Source organism: Geotrypetes seraphini, chromosome 11 (assembly GCF_902459505.1).
Source record: "Geotrypetes seraphini chromosome 11, aGeoSer1.1, whole genome shotgun sequence".
NCBI lineage: Eukaryota > Metazoa > Chordata > Amphibia > Gymnophiona > Dermophiidae > Geotrypetes > Geotrypetes seraphini.
The window spans coordinates 139,809,622-139,829,500 of NC_047094.1; the positions used below are offsets into that span (position 1 = coordinate 139,809,622).

Below are 19,879 nucleotides of genomic sequence, written 5' to 3' on the forward strand. Positions count from 1 at the left end.
CACACTGTTAAGAGAAGGCCATGGATAGGAAAGTTGTACCCAGAGGCCCATGGGGTGAATATATTTGACCACACTTTCTCAGCAACTGAGCTTTTTGAGTTTTGTATATAAAGGCTCATCTTAGAACCTCTTCTGTGAAAATCAGTCGTTCAGACTTGCTGCTTAGCTGACTCATAACCTCCGTATGGCACGTGGTACTTTCCCATGTCATGCTGCAATACTTACTGCCTTCTCAGCTTTCCTCTCTATATTTGGGAAATGGCTCTGCTCAACAACCAGGGGAGAGCGAGAGGAGCCTGGTTCAAATCCTACTGCAGACCTAAATTGTGAGCCCTCCTGTACCAAGACTGCAATTGGGACGGGCTGCCCTCTCACTACGCCACTGTGTACACCTAGAGAATTTTCCTCTACATCCTCAGAAACGCTACTATAGATGAGTGAGCTAATTTTCTCTACATCCTCAGACCCGCCGTTAAATCCTGGGCATGGGGCTGAGTCTTTCAGTCTTCTGTACACTTCTCTGCTCCTGGGTAGAGGAGCCACAGCCTCTTTACCATAGGTTGCTAGTGTGTACCGGGTTAGCTCTGGTACAGCCTATTGCGCCTCTCTGCGCCCACAAAATGATGCAGCCAAAGTACGTTAACCCATACGCAAAGTCTTGCACACTTTGTTGCGTTGACTCCCCAGAATTTGCACCTTTATGGTCAGTTTTGATCCTTGGCTGCCAAATTCCTAGAGGCTTTGAATCTACTCATTTCCATTCTTCTGAAGCTGTTATCAGTAGCCTGTTGGTTAAGAATTGTAATGTCTGCTCTGGATTCCCTTAAATGCACGAAACAGCTGGTGGAAAAATGAAGACACAGAATTCATTCATTCATTTATTAAGCAAAACCAATAAACAGAGAGTAAAAGGGATTGAAAGTGCAATGGGGAAAGTAGAGGTGTTATTCCTTTCAGTCCCTGCATACTACAGAGTGGCTTTATGATTTATATTTTCATGTCGTGATTGATAGACTGCTGTGTGGGAGAGAGGTGGGCACAGGATACATTACAGAAGGAAATTGGAAAATAAATCTCACTGGACTTCCTTGCTGATGGTGGGTTAGTTCACCACTAACCCTGTTCGTTCAGAGCAGCCACACTTGAATTGTGTATTAACATAATTCATTTCATCCCTCTGCATGCAACTTAATTGTTTAATCAGCTAATCAGCATTAATAATTGACAATTAACACCTAGTAATTGACGCTGGCACTAATTAGAACTTATACACACAGCTTTCTAAGGCCTAGATTCACTAAACTCACCGTTTGGGCCATCCGTGGCCGAGTCTTCCCGGGCGACCGATTCACAACAGACTCTGCATGCAAATATGATCAGACGCACACCCTATAGCAGGGGTGCCCACACTTTTTTGACTCACGAGCTACTTTTAAAATGACCAAGTCAAAATGATCTACCAACAATAAAATTTTAAAAAAACACAACGCACACTGTATGCATAGAATTGTTAATTATCATTCCTATTCCGGGGTTTTTTCAAAGAGGTCAAAGCAGATGACTCTATGCACTGTCACCTCAGTAACAACCATACAAAAATAGACAAATACCCACCCCTCCCTTTTTACTAAACCACAATAGCAGTTTTTAGCGCAGGGAGCTGCGCTGAATGCCCAGTGCTGCTCTCGAAGCTCATAGGCTCCCTGCGCTAAAAACCACTAGTAAAAGGGGACCATATTGTAAAATATAGACAGCAGATATAAATTCAGACACATTTTGATCACTAAATGTAAAATAAAATCATTTTTCCTACCTTGTCTGGTGATTTCATGAGTCTCTGGTTGCACTTTCTTCTTCTGACTGTGCATCCAATCTTTCTTTCAGCCTGTATGCTTCCTCTCCTCCACACCTCATTCCCTCCCCCAACTTTTTCTTCCTCTCTCCCTGACCTTTTTTTTCTTTCTCTCTTCATGCCCCCTTTCTTTTTTCTGTTTCTCTTCTTTCCTTATGTCTCCCTGCCTGCCCCTTTCTTTCTTTCTCCCTGCGCTTCCCCAAGCCACTGCCACTGCCATCAGGGAACAGGACCCAAACGCCACCAATGGATAACAGGCCCCAAAGCCGACGCCGACGCCAACGCCGCCTCATGCTCTCTTTGCTCCGGGCCAATCAATCTTCCTCTCCCCGACGTCAACTCTGTCGTCGGAGAGGAAGTTCCACCCAGCCAGGCAGCGATACTTCTTAACTCGGAGCCTCCCAAATCAGTTTTGTTTCAGGGCATTTAACTGCCTACCTGCCTGAGCCCCGCCCCTCACACTCAACCCAGGCACAGTGACGTAGTAAAGGCAGGGGCAGATCACCCTGGGTGCCATCTTGGTAGGGCCACCAGCACCTCTCTGTCCCCCCCCCATCCCCGGCGCCATGCTTGTGTCCTCCTTTCCTTCCCGTTGTACCTCTTTAAATCTTCACCAGCATGAGCAAATTTTCTGGCTTGCTGTTCGCACCGGCCTAACTCCCCTCTGACATCACTTCCAGGTTACGGGGCCAGGAAGTGACATCAGAGGGAAAGCCAACTCCAGTGTGAGCAGTAGGCCAGAAAAGTTGCATTCAAAGAGGTACTGGGGGGACTGGAAAGGTGCAAGTGTAGCATATGGGGGGGGGGGGGTGGCCACTGCCCAGCCATTTACTCCCTCACACAGCCCAGAATAAAACTCCTGGGCTCAGAACCTGCTCCGGAGACTGACTTACAGCAACACTACTCTCCTGCCATTCCAATAGCGAAAACGAGAATAAGGCTGATGTATGCAGCAGAATATCAAATATTATCATCATTATTGCTCAATTATGTACAGTTAATTTGAGCCACAGGAATATAAAATGGTGTGTAATATAATTGCCTTTTATGAACTCATGATATTCCCAGTGTGGCTTAAGTATGAAGCTGAAATACCTTATAAAAACCAGATGTTGTCAACACTCAGATTTCTAAAATTGTGTTTCTTTCTTATTTGGAGTGGGAACCCTGGAAAGATAAAACTGTAGCACTGGAGCCCAAAGCACTGACTTTTTCTTTCAAATTAAAATGATTACAAGGGACACGTTAGAGCCACAAGTCACTGTGTCTAGTGCATTCAGCAAAGAAAAAGTTCCATCAGTCCTTATCAGAGGTGACGTTTAATCAGTGAGTGTAATGAACCTGGCGACTGCAACATTTGGGGCTTCTAGATAGAGAAATGCATTCAACAAAGACCTAATACAGTGCTTGTTTCTCATGCAAGTTGCAAGACGAGCTGAAGTCTGATGGCAAAGAGAGATTTGGGGGCAAAGATGGCATCTGGGAGAGATGGGCGGTTTGGGGCTCTGCTGTGTTCCTGGCCAAGTCCTGATACTTAAGGAGTAGTGGAAAATAAAATTCCAATGCCTGATGCAACTGACTCAGGAGGCATGCTACATTTGGATGTGAGCTCCTCCGGAGGTGGTTCCTTAGGGCACAGTACTGAAAAGGTGTCACTGCCCTGGAAATGGATGTGCCAGTGGGTTGCTCTGGGTGCAGGAGTGATGCAGTTTCCTCTTCACTGAAATCAAAAGAAATTGAAGATATTTTGCCAACAGGATGTGCACAACAGAAGAGCGGGACTTGGGTGTGATTGTATGTGATGATCTTAAGGTGGCCAAATAGGTTGAAAAGGTGATGGTGAAAGCTAGAAGGATGCTTGGTTGCATAGGGAGAGCTTTGGCCAGTAGGAAAAAGGAGGTATTGATGCCTCTGTATAAGATTGTGGCGAGACCTCATTTAGAATATTGTGTACAATTTTGGAGGCCGCACCTTCAAAAAGATATAAAAAGGCTACTAAAGTGGTGTGCGGTCTTCATCACAAGGCATATGGGGACAGACTTAAAGATCTCAATCTGCATACTTTGGAGGAAAGGCGGGAGAGGGGGAGATACCTACATGATGTAAATGCGCACGAGTCGAGTCTCTTTCATTTGAAAGGAAACTCTGCAATGAGAGGGTATAGGATGAAGTTAAGAGGTGACAGGTTCAGGAGTAATCTAAGGAAATACTTTTTTACAGAAAAGGTGGTAGATGTGTGGAATAGTCTCCTGGTTGAGGTTGTGGAGGCAAAGACTGTGTCTGAATTCAAAAGGGCATGTGGGATCTCTCGGAGAGAGAAAGAGATAATGGTTACTGCGGATGGGCAGACTGGATGGGCCATTTTGGTCTTTATCTGCCATCAGGTTTCTATGTTTATAACCAGTTTTTAAAAGGGGAGGCAGCAATCAGCAGGACTCTGAGAACCCTATACAAATGCCCTGCAAGGAGCTCATTAGTATTTAAATGAGCACCGGTAGCTGTGTGTTGTATGAGTGTGAGTATGTCCTATGCCTATGCACGAGACACACACTTACCAGCTTGAAAAAAAACACACAAACCCAAGCGGGAACAAGGTGCGATCAGCTGATCGCGGGCAGGGGGGAGAGCAGAGTCACTTCCAGCAACGGAAGGTATGAAATGGAGAGGGGAACCTGGGAACCACTGGGCCTTTCCCCCTGTCTACTGGGCAACTCTGCACAAAGAGTATGCCTGCAATTTGAATGCTCTTTGTGTGAGCATAGCCCAGTAAAAGTAAATCGCTCACAGCCTGTATTTTGAACTGGGTTACTGGAGCTTTGAGCCTCAGGGCTTTACTAAGCAAGGAGTTATTATCCCCACATATTATACCTATTTGTTTAGGGGGAGGGTGGTAAAGATGCTTATAACATGACAAAAAGAGACTTCTTCTTCCATTATTTACTAATAAGATGGAGATTTTTAAAATTGTTCAGTATCTGTCTCCCTAGTATTCTCTCTCTTTCTCTGTTTTTCCCGTCTTTCAAAAATATTGTATTTCTCCCCTTGTATCCTTATGTATCTGGTTGACTGTTTTTTTGTGTTTTTCCCCATTTACGGTAACATTTTTCTTTTTTACATATTTGCTTTTATCGTAAACTGCTTAGACATTAGATAATCGGTTTATCTAGATTTGAATAAACTTGAAACTTAACTGTTCTCTAATTTGCACTGGAAGATCTCAGCAGATTGGCATCCACTTCTCCACCGTGCCTCTGTCTAAGCAGGAAACACAAAGCTTTAACTTTTGCCTCTTTGAAACGTCACAGCCAGGAGCAGACCAGACAGATCAAAGAGAAGAACGTTCTCCAGTCTACCGTTGGGCTCATCAGAGAAAGGGCCCGGCCTACAGCTCTTGCCTCTTCTAGATTACAGAGGGATTTGGAAAATGAATTTTGCCGCATTTCTTTCCTCCACCACTCAGCCGCTTCAAGAGTGACCTCGGAGATATCAACAATTCATCTGCAGGATGTTGCATTGTAACAGGTCCATTAGCAGTTCAATGCTGCTGTCACTTTTGTAGCCATGTCAAGTCCCATCAGCAACTTTGCTTGGTAACTGGTACTTACAACAAATCCTTAGGGAACGGACGTGGAAAGAGATGCTTTCTCCGAGTGGCTAAATCATGTGCAAAGCCATGTTTCCCAGCTCATCTCTTTGTTGTGAAATGTAACATTTGAGCCACAAGGTCAAGGGCATGTGATTTGTGTGTGTGTGTTGGGGGTGGGGGGGAGGAGAGCTCCAGATGGGCAGAGCTATTTGGAATGTTCCCAGATTCTGCCTTTTTTACCTCATTCTTCATCTAAGCAGAGGTGATAACACAACTCAGAAGGAATTCAACTGAAGTAGGCTCTGATGTTCAGTGCCAGCACCGAAGCGGGTACCAGCACTGAATATTTGGGTGCTGGCTGATCTCTGTCCTCACCTGCAATACAAGTGGGTAGGTGCGATATTCACTCAATTGCCCTTATGTTCAAGGCTGAATCTTAGCGGCTTGGCCACCATGCGGATGGGCTACTGGGGTCAGTAGCATAGAATGTTGCTACTTTTTGGGGTTTTGCCAGGTACTAATGACCAAGTTTATTCAATATTTGATTAATCGCTTATTTAACATTCTAAGCGATGTACATAGTATAATAATAAACATATGTTAATAAAGGGAGACTGACAATTTAATTTAAAAAAAACAAAACAAAAAACTTAAGACAAACATGGGATACAAAGGGAAAGAAATACAATTTTGAGAAGGTTAAAGAAAACATATATGGTAAACAACGTTAGGAAGGAAAAACGAAGGGAGGCAAGAGTAGTAAATGCTGGGATGCATCCGAAGAAGTTTTGTCAGCCGGAAGCCCGAAGTTGTAATGCCGTTGTACAGGTCCATGGTGAGACCTCATCTGGACTATTGTGTTCAATTTTGGAGGCCACATTATCAAAAGGATGTGCTGAGAGTGGAGTCAGTTCAGCAAATGGCCACCAGGATGGTTTGGCCTCTGTAAGGATGGGCTACTGGGCTAAATGGATCTCAGTAAGGCTATTCTTATGTTCTTTTGTACTGTGAAAGGTTGCAACAGCCAAGGCCTACTCCTTAGACCTCCTAGAACCTGAGAGATATTATAGGTGGGTAGAAGGTGGGGGGGGGGGGAGAGGGGTCAATGATGGGGAGATTCCAAAAGAGGCCTTCTGCTCTGGTTGGGGAGGGGGCTCAGTAGGGGGGCCTATTCACTTGTTGGTGGAGGGGTGGTTTGGAGGGGGCCTATGCTGTGGTTGGGGGGCTTTAGAAGGAATTATATTCTTGTTCAGGGGAAGAGAGGGGAGAACAGAGCAATATTCCAGCCATTACCCAGAAGTTATGTGGGTGCAACCTGATATTCCAGGCCAGTAACCATATAGCTGTAGCCAAAGTTGGGGCAGCCATTTATGTGTTCCCATCTGGTCATTTAGCTTTGCAGGCACCAGCTCTTGGATCCTTCTCAAGTCTGCTCCTAGATTGCCTTTCTGCTTCATGCCTCATATTCTACGGCACTGCCAAATAATTGCCACCGAATATCAGCAGACAACCAGTGCAATGGAGGTTAACTAGCCAGGAGTCTCTTGGACCCTTCTACTTTAAACAAATTTCTTTGGGGACTTGTGACCTGGTTTGGCCATTTCTGGAAACAGGATACTGGGCTTGATGGACCTTCATTCTGTCCCAATATGACAATCCTTAGGTTGATATGTGTTAATTTCTGCTGGAATGTCAGATTCATGTGCTACACCTTTGGTTGAGCTAAATCCTCGGTAGCCTGGGTACAGGGAGGAAACATAGAAATATAGAATATGACGGCAGAAAAGGGCCATTGGCCCAACAAGTCTGTCCACTCTAAGGACCCTCCCCCTAAACACTTCCACGAAGTGAACCCACATGCTTATCCCATTTTTTCTTAAAATCGAGCATGTTGCTTGCCTCAATTACCTGAAGTGGAAGATCATTCCAACGATCAACCACCTTTCAGTAAAGAAATACTTCCTAGTGTTGCTATGAAATCTCTCACCCCTGTGTTTCAATGGATGCCCTCTTGTTGCCGTAGGTCCTATAAGGAAAAAGATATCTTCTTCTTCCTTAATACGGCCAGTTACATATTTGAACGTCTCTATCATATCTCCCCTCTCTCTGCGTTCCTCGAGAGAGTATAGCTGCAACTTACCTAGACGTTCCTCATATGGGAGATCCTTGAGTCCTGAGACCATCCTGGTGGCCATTTGCTGAACTGACTCCACTCTCAGCACATCCTTTTGATAATGTGGCCTCCAAAATTGAACACAATATTCCAGATGAGGTCTCATCATGGACCTGTACAACGGCATTACAACTTCGGGCTTCCGGCTGACAAAACTTCTTCGGATACATCCCAGCATTTGCCTAGCCTTGGATGAAGCTTTCTCTACTTGATTGGCAGTCTTCATATCTTCACTAATGATTACTCCTAGGTCCTGTTCTACAACAGTTCTTGTTAAGGTCTCACCATTCAGAGTGTAAGTACTGCATGGATTTCTGCTGCCAAGGTGCATAACTTTACATTTTTTGGCATTAAAACTCAGTTGCCAAGTTGCGGACCATTGTTCCAGTAAGAGTAGGTCCTGCGTCATACTGTCAGGCATTGTGCTTTTGCCCACTATGTTGCACAGTTTAGCGTCGTCGGCAAATAATGCAATTTTACCTCGAAGTCCGTGAGACAGGTCCTGTACAAAGATATTAAATAGGATGGGACCCAAGACCGAGCCCTCTGGCACTCCACTGATTACTTCCGACATTTCGGAGGGAGTACCATTTACCACCACCCTCTGAAGTCTGCCACTGAGCCAGTCTTTAACCCATGCCGTCAATGTTTCCCCTAATCCCAACAAACTCATCTTGTCAAATAACCTACGGTGTGGGACACTGTCAAAAGCCTTACTAAAGTCCAAGTACACGATATCCAGGGACTCTCCCATATCTAGCTTTTTTGTTACCCAGTCAAAGAAACTGATCAGATTGGATTGGCAGGATCTTCCCTTTGTAAATCCATGTTGGTGGGGATCCCTTAGTCTCTCATCATTTAGGAATGTATCTAATTTGTGTTTAATCAACATTTCCATAAGTTTGCACACTATCGATGTGAGACTTACCGGTCTGTAATTTTCAGCCTCTGTCTTGCATCCCTTTTTGTGCAGCAGAATGACATTAGCTGTTTTCCAGTCCAATGGGACTCTTCCTGTACTCAGGGAAAGATTGAAGAGCGTAGCTAACGGTTCCACAAGGACGTCTCTCAACTCCCTAAGTACTCTGGGATGTAGTTTATCCGGTCCCATGGCTGTAAGGAGAGCTTACAGAGCAAACGTCCAGAGCTTAAATTCTTCGAGCTTAAATCAGGCATCCAGTAGGTATGACTGAAAAGCAGCAGGTGTTTCACTCCCAGGAAACAGTGAACTCTGACCCTGCAGTGATATGAACCCTTTTCAACCAAGGCAATTACATTAGTGAAGGCCTCTGGGCTCCAAATTAAATTAATTTTATTGCTCAGCTAGGTGAAAGCACGGTGCCTGTTCCCACTTCAAACTAAAATCATGGCAATATAAGTGCAATTGAAATTTTAAAAAATAGCTTTTCATTTTCATGCTTAAACCAGCAAATGTAGATTCAGTTGGAGGTAAATTTATCAAGGCAGATTTTACTCATTCAAATGTTATAACATTTCCTATTACATTATAAATTTAAAGTATACAGAGGGCATGATCCTATGTGTACTTTATATGTATTTAAAGTGAGCATTCTAAGGGGATTCTAGCTTTTATACGTGTACTTTAGAAAATGCAAAAGTGTGTGTATCTATCCAGGAGACAAGGATGCCCCATGCACAAATAATCAACAGCTTTATAAGGAAACACGTACTTTCCTTTTGTAAAAATGATGCTTTTTCTTCATATATTGGTTTAAACAACTGGTTAAAAATAATCTTTGGATCTTGGGATCCTGTCAGGTACTTATGACCTGGATTGGCCAATGTGGAAACAGGATACTGGGCTTGATGGATCTTCGATGAGTCCCAGTATGGCAAAGCTTATGTTCTCCCAGCCGGCAAGTTCATCTTCTGCTGGCCCAATTATGTTCTCCATGCTGGTGAGCTCGAGGGAAATCCTTTTGGAGGCTGGAGCTGCTGGAACCTGGGCTAGAAGTTTCCCTGAGCCTGAACCAAAGATCCTTACCTCTTTCTCACATTGGCAGCTTTCTGAGGCAGAGAGGGCTCTGGCTATTGGTCTGGAAGGATAGCCCCCCCAATGTGAGAGTGCTTTGGTAGCTGCTGGAATCATTGAATGGTTTTCATTCACGGAGGGTCCGAAAATGAAGTGTCTGCTCCTCAGACTCTCTTGAGCGCCAAGAGAATAGCAGAGATAGGATGTTTAGAAACTTTTATCACTATTCCAGATACACTTGTAAAGAAACCACCAGTAATGAACTTAGATTCAGTTTGGTTAGCAATATCAGACTTTGCATCCTGTGGTTAACTCACTTTCAACTCAGATTAACACTTTGGAAAGCAAGATAGTGATGCATGACAGAGAACTTTCTAAATTAGAATCTATGGCTGGAAGGCTAGTTACCTAAGGTAATATGGCACAGCAGCTTCAAGTTGACTAATCCAGTTTGAGATTTTAAATTGGGAAAATATGGTGAATTTTATCGAGCTCAAATTTAAGACTTTTCAGTTTCCTCCGTAATCAGAATGTTTCACCTAGAGATCTCTTGAAGAAACTTCTTCTGGAGGTGTTTATGTAACCTGAAGATTTGATTTCATCTATTAGAAAAATCTGTTATTTACCAGTAATGAAAATGGGGCTGGCCAAAAATGTTGGTGATATTACTTTGGAGTCCTTGGAAACAATTTTGGATTAGATTGGATCTTTGGTTTTTCTTGAGAGACGTTACTGATGACGTTGGCCAATAATGCTAATAGACACTTTCCAAGTTTATTAAAAATTTCATATACCGCCTAATCAGGCTTCTAGGCGGTGTACATTAATAAAAAAGCATTACATAAAGTACATATAGTATATTTTAGGATTGTATGGACTGTTGCTGAACTGAATGATTTTCACTTTACATGTTATTTGCCCACATTGTTTATTTCCTGATTTTGATGTATTCAGTTTTTCTGGAGAAGTGGTTATTACATGGATATATAGATACAAAATTATCCTTCCTGTGTAATGATGATTTCTTCAATTGTATTTTTATTGGCATATTCCAGCAATTAGACAATGAAGTGGCATGTTTTGAGGGAGGTAAAAACCAACAAAGCAGATTGGAGAAGACCTAGGAGTGGAAGGAAGTACCACAGGGGCCTATGTGACAAATGAGACCCAACATGGTGTGTTTCGGCTGATGCCTTCATCAGGGGTCCTTAGGCACTGGACAAACAGAGCTAGGGCATTCTTTATATCTATCACATATGGAGGTCCCTGAAAATAGAATCCTGGACTGAAATGAGGTTCTTTTGCTCCTCCATGGGACAACCATTGCTTCCAGGTACAGGAGGGGCCGTACTGTTATAGGATCTGATTTTCAGGGGAACTACATGTAATAGGGTATAACAAATGGCCTTGCAAAGTTCTTTTTTTATCAATTAACTCCGGAGTTGTTGGTCATTTCCTCCCCTTAGTTGTCATGAGTGGTCTTCTTCATTCCTTAGCTGAAGGACAGTTTAATGGCCAATTGGTTAGAGTCTGTGGGATGTTCTGCTATTTTAATGGTTGGTTGTATCATGCCACATTCTGGAAATTGCAGGCAGAATTTTCACTCTTCGGAGTGTTGTTATTGGTTAATTTTTATGTATTGATTATATATGTTTTATTGTTCTCTGCTTAGAACAATTTACCAATTTATATTCGTAATGAATCTTCTTTAGAAAAATTAAAGCGTTCCTTAAAAAGTTTTTTGTTCAAGGACGCTTTTGAAAAATAGACAACACAATTTTACAAATCACCAAACTTCTTAGATCTAAATTAGATTCCTGTATAGATTACAGACTCATCTTTTTTTTTCTCCTTTCTGTGTTACCTACCAAATGTGTTCCCCGCTAAATGTTTTCTTTCTCTCTTTAAAGATTGTAGTTCATCCCTTTCACCTTCCGTACTAGTTATGTATTAGAATGGATAGAATTTGATTGCGATTATGTTAAAGAGTTTTGTTCTACCCCCCTTTTTAAAATGTTATACGCTTTGAAGCTTTTGATATTGTGTACATAACAAAAATTTAATGAACTTGAAACTTTTCAAATAAGTAAGTAAAAAAAAAAAATCAAATATGTAGTTATTTAGCAGAAGTGTCTGTTGATGAATGGCTAAGTCAACATATCAGGAAATGCACAGATGTGACTACAGCAATGATCTCCTTGTGGCTTAGATTAGACCAGTGGTTCCCAACCCTGTCCTGGAGGAACACCAGGCCAATCAGGTTTTCAGGCTAGCCCTAATGAATATGCATGAAGCAAATTTGCATGCCTATCACTTCCATCATATGCAAATCTCTCTCATGCATATTCATTAGGGCTAGCCTGAAAACCCGATTGGCCTGGTGTTCCTCCAGGACAGGGTTGGGAATCACTGGATTAGACCACACAGATTGGTGGGGTAAATCTGTAATTGGACAAGCTGCTGGAGTAGGGGTGGATTATAGGACTATACCAGCTAGGGGGGTATTTTATCAGATTCTCTCGTCTCCCCACATCTTGTCGTACCAATGGCTAGAAGTACAAAATAAGCGCAAGGCATCTGAGCTGCAGCAGAGCTGAAAGCATTGCCATATTCCCTTCCCCTTCTTTGGCACAGACATCCTATTAAAAATACAGAAAGTCTGCACCAAAGGAGGGGTCAGGAATGTGACTCCAAGCTTATTTTTGTAGATTATCTTTGCTTCTGAAGAATTTGCATTGCAATAATCCAACCGCAAAATAATAAATGCATGAATTAAAGTCTGAAGAGTCTGAAAGTCCAAGTTTCTAATAGAATGGAGACAATGCAACCGGAAAAAAACAGATTTAAGCACCTGGTTAATCTGGTGGTTGAACAAAAGATAAGAGCCAATAATAAACTCCTGTGGTTATTAGAGTATTAAAAGGTATGGGAACTCGAGAAGATTGAGAGAGAGGATGTGCTAAGTGGTTAGTGCAGGAATGTCCACACTCTGCCCCTGACAAATCCTGTCCAAAAAATAACAGCCCAAAATGAACGAAGAACAAAATCAACAGCAGGACAATGCTGTTTTTGCTGGACACAGGACAGTTTTAGAAAATGACTTTAATTTATGAAGTCAAATAAAAGCTTATATAATCCCATCTGCAAATACTGTTGCTTAGAAGCGAAAGTATCATCTGTGCACTTGATGCGAATCGGAGGAAATGAGAAGTGAAGTCTAATGCGCTTAGTGTAAATCACCAATAATGCACTGCATCAGATTTTAATTTTCTACTTGAGATACAACCTTTCAGAATTAACAACAGTTTGACATTTAAAAGATTATAGCAGCTTGCTCAAATATATGCCTCCCATTCCATGCAAAAAATTGCTTTCAGAGTTGAAAATGTTGCAATTATTGTCCCATTCAGGTCCCATCCTAACTTTAACATTAGCATGTAGGAATGACAAAAAATTTTAATATGAGAGCACTGACCACCTCCTGTTTACAAGCCCATGTTATCTAGCACCCGGCATACTTCCTCCCAAATAGTCTCTTGCAAAATGCTTTCACCTGTTTATGGTAAAACCTTTCTTGGCGTGTTAACCATGCGTTGGAGCTTAACACCCTTTAGTGAAAGACCCTCTGTAATGGGGGCTGCTCCCAGTTCAGCTGGAAACTGCTAAATAAAAGTAAGATTTCAGTAACTTGTGAATTCAAAAGTCCTGGGAAATTGCTTTCCAACATCCTTGCTTAGAGCAAGGCCCATTAACGCTTTCAGCTTGTACGAACACGTCATACTATAAATTTTCTTTATGGAAAAAGAAGCTTTGTGCTCCTAACCACAAATTAAAATGTATCTGTGCATTTAGAATACTAATAACCTGCTCTACCACACTAGGTGGCTTACATGCATACCAAAACAACTCTTCTGGCGATGTAGAGCCTTCATCGGGGCTTTCTTGATAGTATAATAAATGAATATCACTGTGGTTCTTTGCATTTATCCTGGCTAACAATGATTGACACAAGCTTTAGAACACTGGAGCACATTATTGTTATTATTATTTAATTACTAATTTACATACGATGATGTGAAGCAGGGCGGGATCTATATAGCCCAGCTTGGAATTGTGGTTTTCCGCTGTTCCCTTGGCTTTCACAGACACACTGAGAGTACGCTTCAATATGATTCTAATATCATTGATTTAAGGAAAGTCAAGCTTTTCCTCTTTCTCGAGACTATGTCAGGGAAAGATCTATGGTTGAGAGTTGCGATTGAGGTCCCTGTATTGGGTTTTGAACAGTTTGACAGGCTTACCCAGAGCATCTGGACTAATCACCATGCACATTGAAGCTCCTTTGGTTAACTGTGCTTTCTACTAGTACATATGGTCTTTCTTGCAATACATGTCATTATATTCATAGTAATAAAAAGGATTTTTCTTTCCTCTTGCAGTTTGATGGGGAGAACATGTATATGGGAATGAATGACAACAACCAAGAGTTTATGTCGCCGGGTCAGGTAGGTGTCACTTCTGTCTTCTCAAGGTAATTTGAGGGAGTGCAAAATATCAGGGAATAGATGACCGAGTTCACTGCAGGATATCTGGCAATCCTTTTAACTTTTTGTAAGGCCTTTGCGGCAGGGCAGGAGGTGAGAGATTCTTCTGGGAGTCACTGAGAGATGTGTTAGTAGGAAATCCTTAAGTGGGTGGAGTTGGAGGACCCAGCCCGGAGAAAGCAGGGTAGCAAGGGGGATAAAAGCAGAGATATGGAAGAGGAAATGGACTTTTTGTTATCCTGATCTCCCACCTGTGGAGGTAAAGATGCAAGTGGAATTGCCAGAGTGCAATATTATGCTGTGTTTAATTCAGATTGGTGGGGGTAGAAGTGGCCCCGGGCTGAGGAGCAAGGATGAGACCTGGAGCGATTCACCACAAAAAGGATGAGCTGAAAGGAGATTGGGAACAGGGAGAGAGATGTAGCGAAAGGACATTGCGCTGAAATAGGATTGGAGCAGTGACATAGTAAGGGTGAGTGTCGCACAGGATGGTGGGGCCCATCCCCTGCCTAGGTGCCCCGCCCCTATCCTTCCTTTTCCCTGCATCTTTTTAACTTATCCGGCGTGAGCAGCTTGCCCACGTCAGTGCTGGCTCGCCCTTTCACGTCACTTCCTAGGTGCGGGTCCCGGAAGTGACATCAGAGAGAGCACTGATACCAACTCGTGCAGCAACCTCGCACCGGGGAAGTAAAAAAGGTACATGGGAGGGCGGAGGGGAGGAGGTTGCTGTGTCCTTAGAAAGACCACGCCCAGGGCAGACTGCCCCCCCCTTGCCCCCTCCTGACTACACCACTGGATTGGAGATTTGAGTTGAAGAACTCTTGTAAATCATCTTGAAAGTTTGAAGTTGCAACCCAGATTTCAAGCAATGTTCACGTTATCATTTTTTCATCTGTCTCAACTTGATTTACACTTCTCTCTCTGTATTCGCTGTGATAGGTGATTAACAGAACCGCAAATACAAAAAAAACCGTGAATAACTTTTTCATATGTTATTTGCTGTTTTCTATTAAAAACCATCATGAATATGGTGAAACCGCGAATAACACGGTGGGAGACCTGGCCTGTTCCTGAAGGAGAGGCAAAACACGGTGAAGAAAGTGCAGGGAATCAGCGATTTTCTCTGTAAACGCTTGGAATCAGCGATTTCTCTATGCAAGCTGATGTAATTTGGGGGGAGGAGCCAGCAAGCTAAAAACCATGAATAATCGAAACCGCTATTGTTGAAACCGCGAATACGGAGGGAGGAAGTGTATTTCAGGGAAGTGAAAGACTGGGTGAAGTGACTTAATATCAGGGAAAATTATCCTTCAGCCTAGTGGAGTAAGTCCAGGGTATCTGACCTGAGCGATATAGTGAGTGAGATCAGGAAACAGAAAGCAGGTGGGAAATTAAATCTCAGATGAGAAACAACAACTTTATGGTAAATGTGATTTCATGGAACACATAGATGCTGCTTTTATAGGTCTTGGGGAATAGAGTCCTTAGGTAATCTTCAAGACATTCAATTCCCATAGCTGATGCCTAGAATAAAGATCCCCATGCACAATTCATGGAATAAAAATTCCTACAGGACAGGAAGAGATTCTAAAGCTGAACAGAAGGTGTGAATGGAAAGTTTGGATAGGTCATCATATGCTCTGTTGTCTGTCGCTTGACAGTTCATGCAGATCACTCTTCTTCCAAAACCTGACGTGTGGGACCACCAGCCATTTGATATTTTGGCATATTGACAGTAAACATGCATGAAATAAATGCACATTCAAGGAAGCCAAACGATATCACTGTGGAGATCCTTAAAACTTGACTTGCTGGGAGCACCTGAGGACAGTTTGGGAACCACTGATGTAGGTGATCCATATGTAAGCGAGAGATTCCCATAGATGAAGGCTCTGTAGGTGAAAGCCCCTAGAAATTGCACCCCGGTGCCCAGGATTTTATGCAATCATAAGGACTGGTTTTCTTTATATTTGTCAACTCTTCTTCAGTCTGCTCCAAAACCTGGATTCTAGGAAGGTTCCTGAAATTTGTGTGCTGAATTGTGAGCTCAGCAACTAATTACTTAATGAGCCAATTAACACCAATTATTGGCATTACTTGGCAACTATTTGGATTTACACATGCTTCTGCCGGCATGCTATTCTATAAAGTTGGGTGCCGAAATTGTCTTCTGCGCAACCTAAAAGGGGGGCATGGTCATCCCATAATTAAACATGATGCTACTGAATTCCAGGACTGGGCGCTCAATTTGCACGCCAGGATCTACCCCAGGTTTCACATGATGTAAGTCTGGGCACCCAAAGCTAAGTGGTATTCTATAAAGGGGAAATAAGGAGGCCCTACTTCAAAGCACATTAAAGGCATTTTATGGTAGGTTGCTTCCATTTTAAGTCATGCCTTTACTCACACTCATATCTATATCTATAGGACCCCTGAGGAAGACCCTTTTGGTCGAAACACAGACTGTGTTGGGTCCTCTAATAGTACCAAAGTTGTGGATGAATTGCACTTTAAAAAAAACAACAATTGAATACACTTCTGAATTTTAATAAAGCCTGTATCGGTAAACGTCGGACTCCACAGTTTCTTTTGCTTTGGATATCGATTCTTCTGTGGATCCAAGGGGTCAACTTTTTGGGTTGCTGAGGTTGCTCCTTAGTGCACTTAATTTATTTTTAGGAGGCGGTGTGGCATGGACGGGTGACGGGCATGGAAGCATGGTACTGGATAAAATGGTAACTCTATAGATGTTGCCTACAAAATTGGTGCTTAGCGCTATGCTATAAATCGGCTCTGGAATTAGGTACAGTTTATAGAATATATGTACTTTATTCATTTGTATTCCGCCTTTTCGAAGACAGGTCACAGCAGATACATAAACACTCCACATTCCATGACCATTCCAAACAATACAGTAGTAAAGGGACCTGCGCTATATCACCATATCCAGGTACAAAACTTCATTACAAATACAAATTCCATTTTTCAGCAATTTTTTAAAATTCTGCCAATCATTCTGCTGACGAATATTCAGTGGAAGCTTGTTCCATTCACGGGGAACCCGTGCATGAAAATCTACTTTCCCTGGACATCTGCAAACGCAATTCCTTAACAGTCCGAATATGTAAATCCGCATGAGCAATAGAGGCAGATTCTTTGGTGTCATATGATGCACACACAGATAGACCTGACACATGCTCACGCCTCCCCAGCCAGAACAGTAGAACATCTTTAAAGATACTACTAGACAGAGAGGACTCATCAAATGCAATTTAAAGAACACCTTGCACATGCCCCCTGAAGGTCAAACCTGAGACCACAAGAACTCCTAGGTACCTTGCCTTTGTGTCAAATGGTATTTTTGTGCCCAGGAGTTCGGTTTATCGTTCTCTTGCACTCTCCCGACACACATCACTTTAGTTTTTTGAACACTTAACTTTAATCCAGGGATCTCAAACTCCCTCCTTGAGGGCCGCAATCCAGTCGGGTTTTCAGGATTTCCCCAATGAATATGCATTGAAAGCAGTGCATGCACATAGATCTCATGCATATTCATTACGGAAATCCTGAAAACCAGACTGGATTGCGGCCCTCAAGGAGGGATTTCAGACTCCTGCTTTAATCTATTAAAATCAGTCCAGCCCTTCACACGTACCACAATCATCTGCAATCGCTGTCCTGTCTCATTAACATTTCCATCAACAGGGGGAAAAAATTGGATGTCGCCTGTCTGCGTAGAGTCTGTAAGAGACCCCAAGCCCTGCCAGCAGCTTGCAAAGTGGTACCAGATAAAGATTGAATAATACAGCGGAAAGGACTGATCCCTGCGGGACACCCGTCGTGCTCTTCCCATTCACCTTTAGCTCTTGCTGTCGATTTCCATGCTAAGATGCAGCATGCCTGCTATGATGAAATAGACCGCTACACGCCACTTCCAAAAATAGATACACTGGAGCCGGTCTGTAAAATAAACAGATCTTTTATCATGGTAGGCAACCATTCAACACGTTGCTATAAAAATCCACACTGTGGAAGTGACTTCCTCCAATCCTAGCTCCATACAAATACACAGCTTAAGAGAGAGAGAAAAATGCACCAGTCTGTAATGCCTCTCGCTATTCGTTAAAGCTATCAATGTAGCCAAACTGAACGCATAGATTAAGTAAAACACAAGTTAGTAAAAAGCTATTTGTTACCTTAAATCCATGGAAAATGGCCTCAAACAGCCAAAGTTCAGTAGCTTTTTAAAATCAGCCCCTTTTCCCAATACTCAGCGCTATTTAATTGGGCAGAAACAGCCGCGGCTTTCTCCTGTTGAATATTTGTGATTAGCAGATACCACTAAATCAGATATGCTGGTTATTGAGCCTCAGGCTAGATAAGGTTAGAGGTTAAATCAGACGGCATAAATCACAGAAACTGAATATCCCATTAAATAAATAAGATTTTAGCAGCCTAAAACCCCGTGATGTTTAATGCCCGGCATTGAGTATTTGGTTTTAATGCCGGTAGCGGGTAGTCAAAGCCCTGCCTGCCAATGGCTAAGTATTGGACCCAGCATTTTGATTAACAGCTGAATCTTGTGTTTCAAAAAGGAAAAGAACCTCAAAAAGTAAGAGACCTTTGTTTAAGGATCTCTACTAATTTTGAGATTTTTACACTTTTTTATATATCTTGATTCAGCCATTAATCAAAGTCAATAATGGGGAAAGAATTCACCTCTTTTATCTGTCCTGGTTCAATAGAACAATTTGGCCCTCCTTTTGATGACATGTCTGGGGGTCCAGATGGATTTTAAAAACTCGGCACTTTGTCCATGTTTTGAAAAGCCTCCTCAAATTGCGTCGGGCAGGGAGGAAGTCCGTGCATGACATCATCGTGTGGCATCTGCACATGCATGGACTTCCTGCTCAGCAAGAGCAGGCCAAGGGGTGTGTGGCTAGGGGCGGGATTAAGTCATTACAGGGCTGGGATAGGCAAAACTGGGCGGGCCTGTGGGCGGGTCTAGGGGTCTGGATTTTCCCAAAATAGCAGAGGAAGGGGACTCAGCCTGATGTAGTTTTTGACCTCCCATCCTGCCATGTGATCAGTTTAGGGGGGAGGATATCATGAGGGTGGGGAGCTGGAGCAAGCTGGGTGGTGTACCGTGGTGTTCTGGAGGTGGATCAAGTGGGAGGGGCTGTGCTATATGGGTGAGGTGTTGGAGCAAGCAGGAGAGGTCGGGGAGGGGGAGAAAGAAGGAGAAGAGGAGGGAGGTGCTTGAAAAGAGAGAGAACTAGGAGTTCAAGAGAGTCAGCTGCAGAGGGTAGAGAGAGTATGTAGGAGGGTAGGGAGAGATTACAGGAAAAAGAATGAGGGGTGGAGTAGAAGTACAGAGAGAAAGCTGTGGGCTGGGCCTACCAGGGGAGAGAAAGATGGAGAAAGAGGGGAGAGCTGAGGAGGGATGTGATATTGCTGGGAGGGTGGAGGGAAGGCTGGGTTACAAATAAAGGCTATTGTTCAAAAGAGATGGTATGGGGATCAATATGGAACTTTCCACATAAACCAACACAAACTGCATGTAGGGATGTTCTGTGAAGCATGTCTTATTTGTTCAGCATGAAGCACGATTGAATTAAGAGTTTGCGCATGTAGTTAATCACAGAAAAATTATTTTAAAAAACAATAGTATTGAGAGGTTTTCCAGGATCGATGATAGAAACGTGGAACCTTGTAAGCCTTGGTTAAGGTC

The 19,879-nt window shown here is 42.9% G+C and overlaps 1 protein-coding gene across 7 annotated transcripts in view; it reads left to right on the forward strand.

Moving 5' to 3' along the window:
• TOX2 (TOX high mobility group box family member 2) overlaps positions 1–19,879 on the forward strand; it is a 219,752-nt gene that overhangs the window by 70,711 nt on the left and 129,162 nt on the right. For all 7 annotated transcript variants that reach the window (XM_033914248.1, XM_033914241.1, XM_033914246.1 and 4 more), the window contains exon 2: positions 14,044–14,109. In XM_033914248.1, the coding sequence (XP_033770139.1) occupies positions 14,044–14,109 (66 nt within the window). The remainder of the gene's footprint in view (positions 1–14,043; positions 14,110–19,879) is intronic.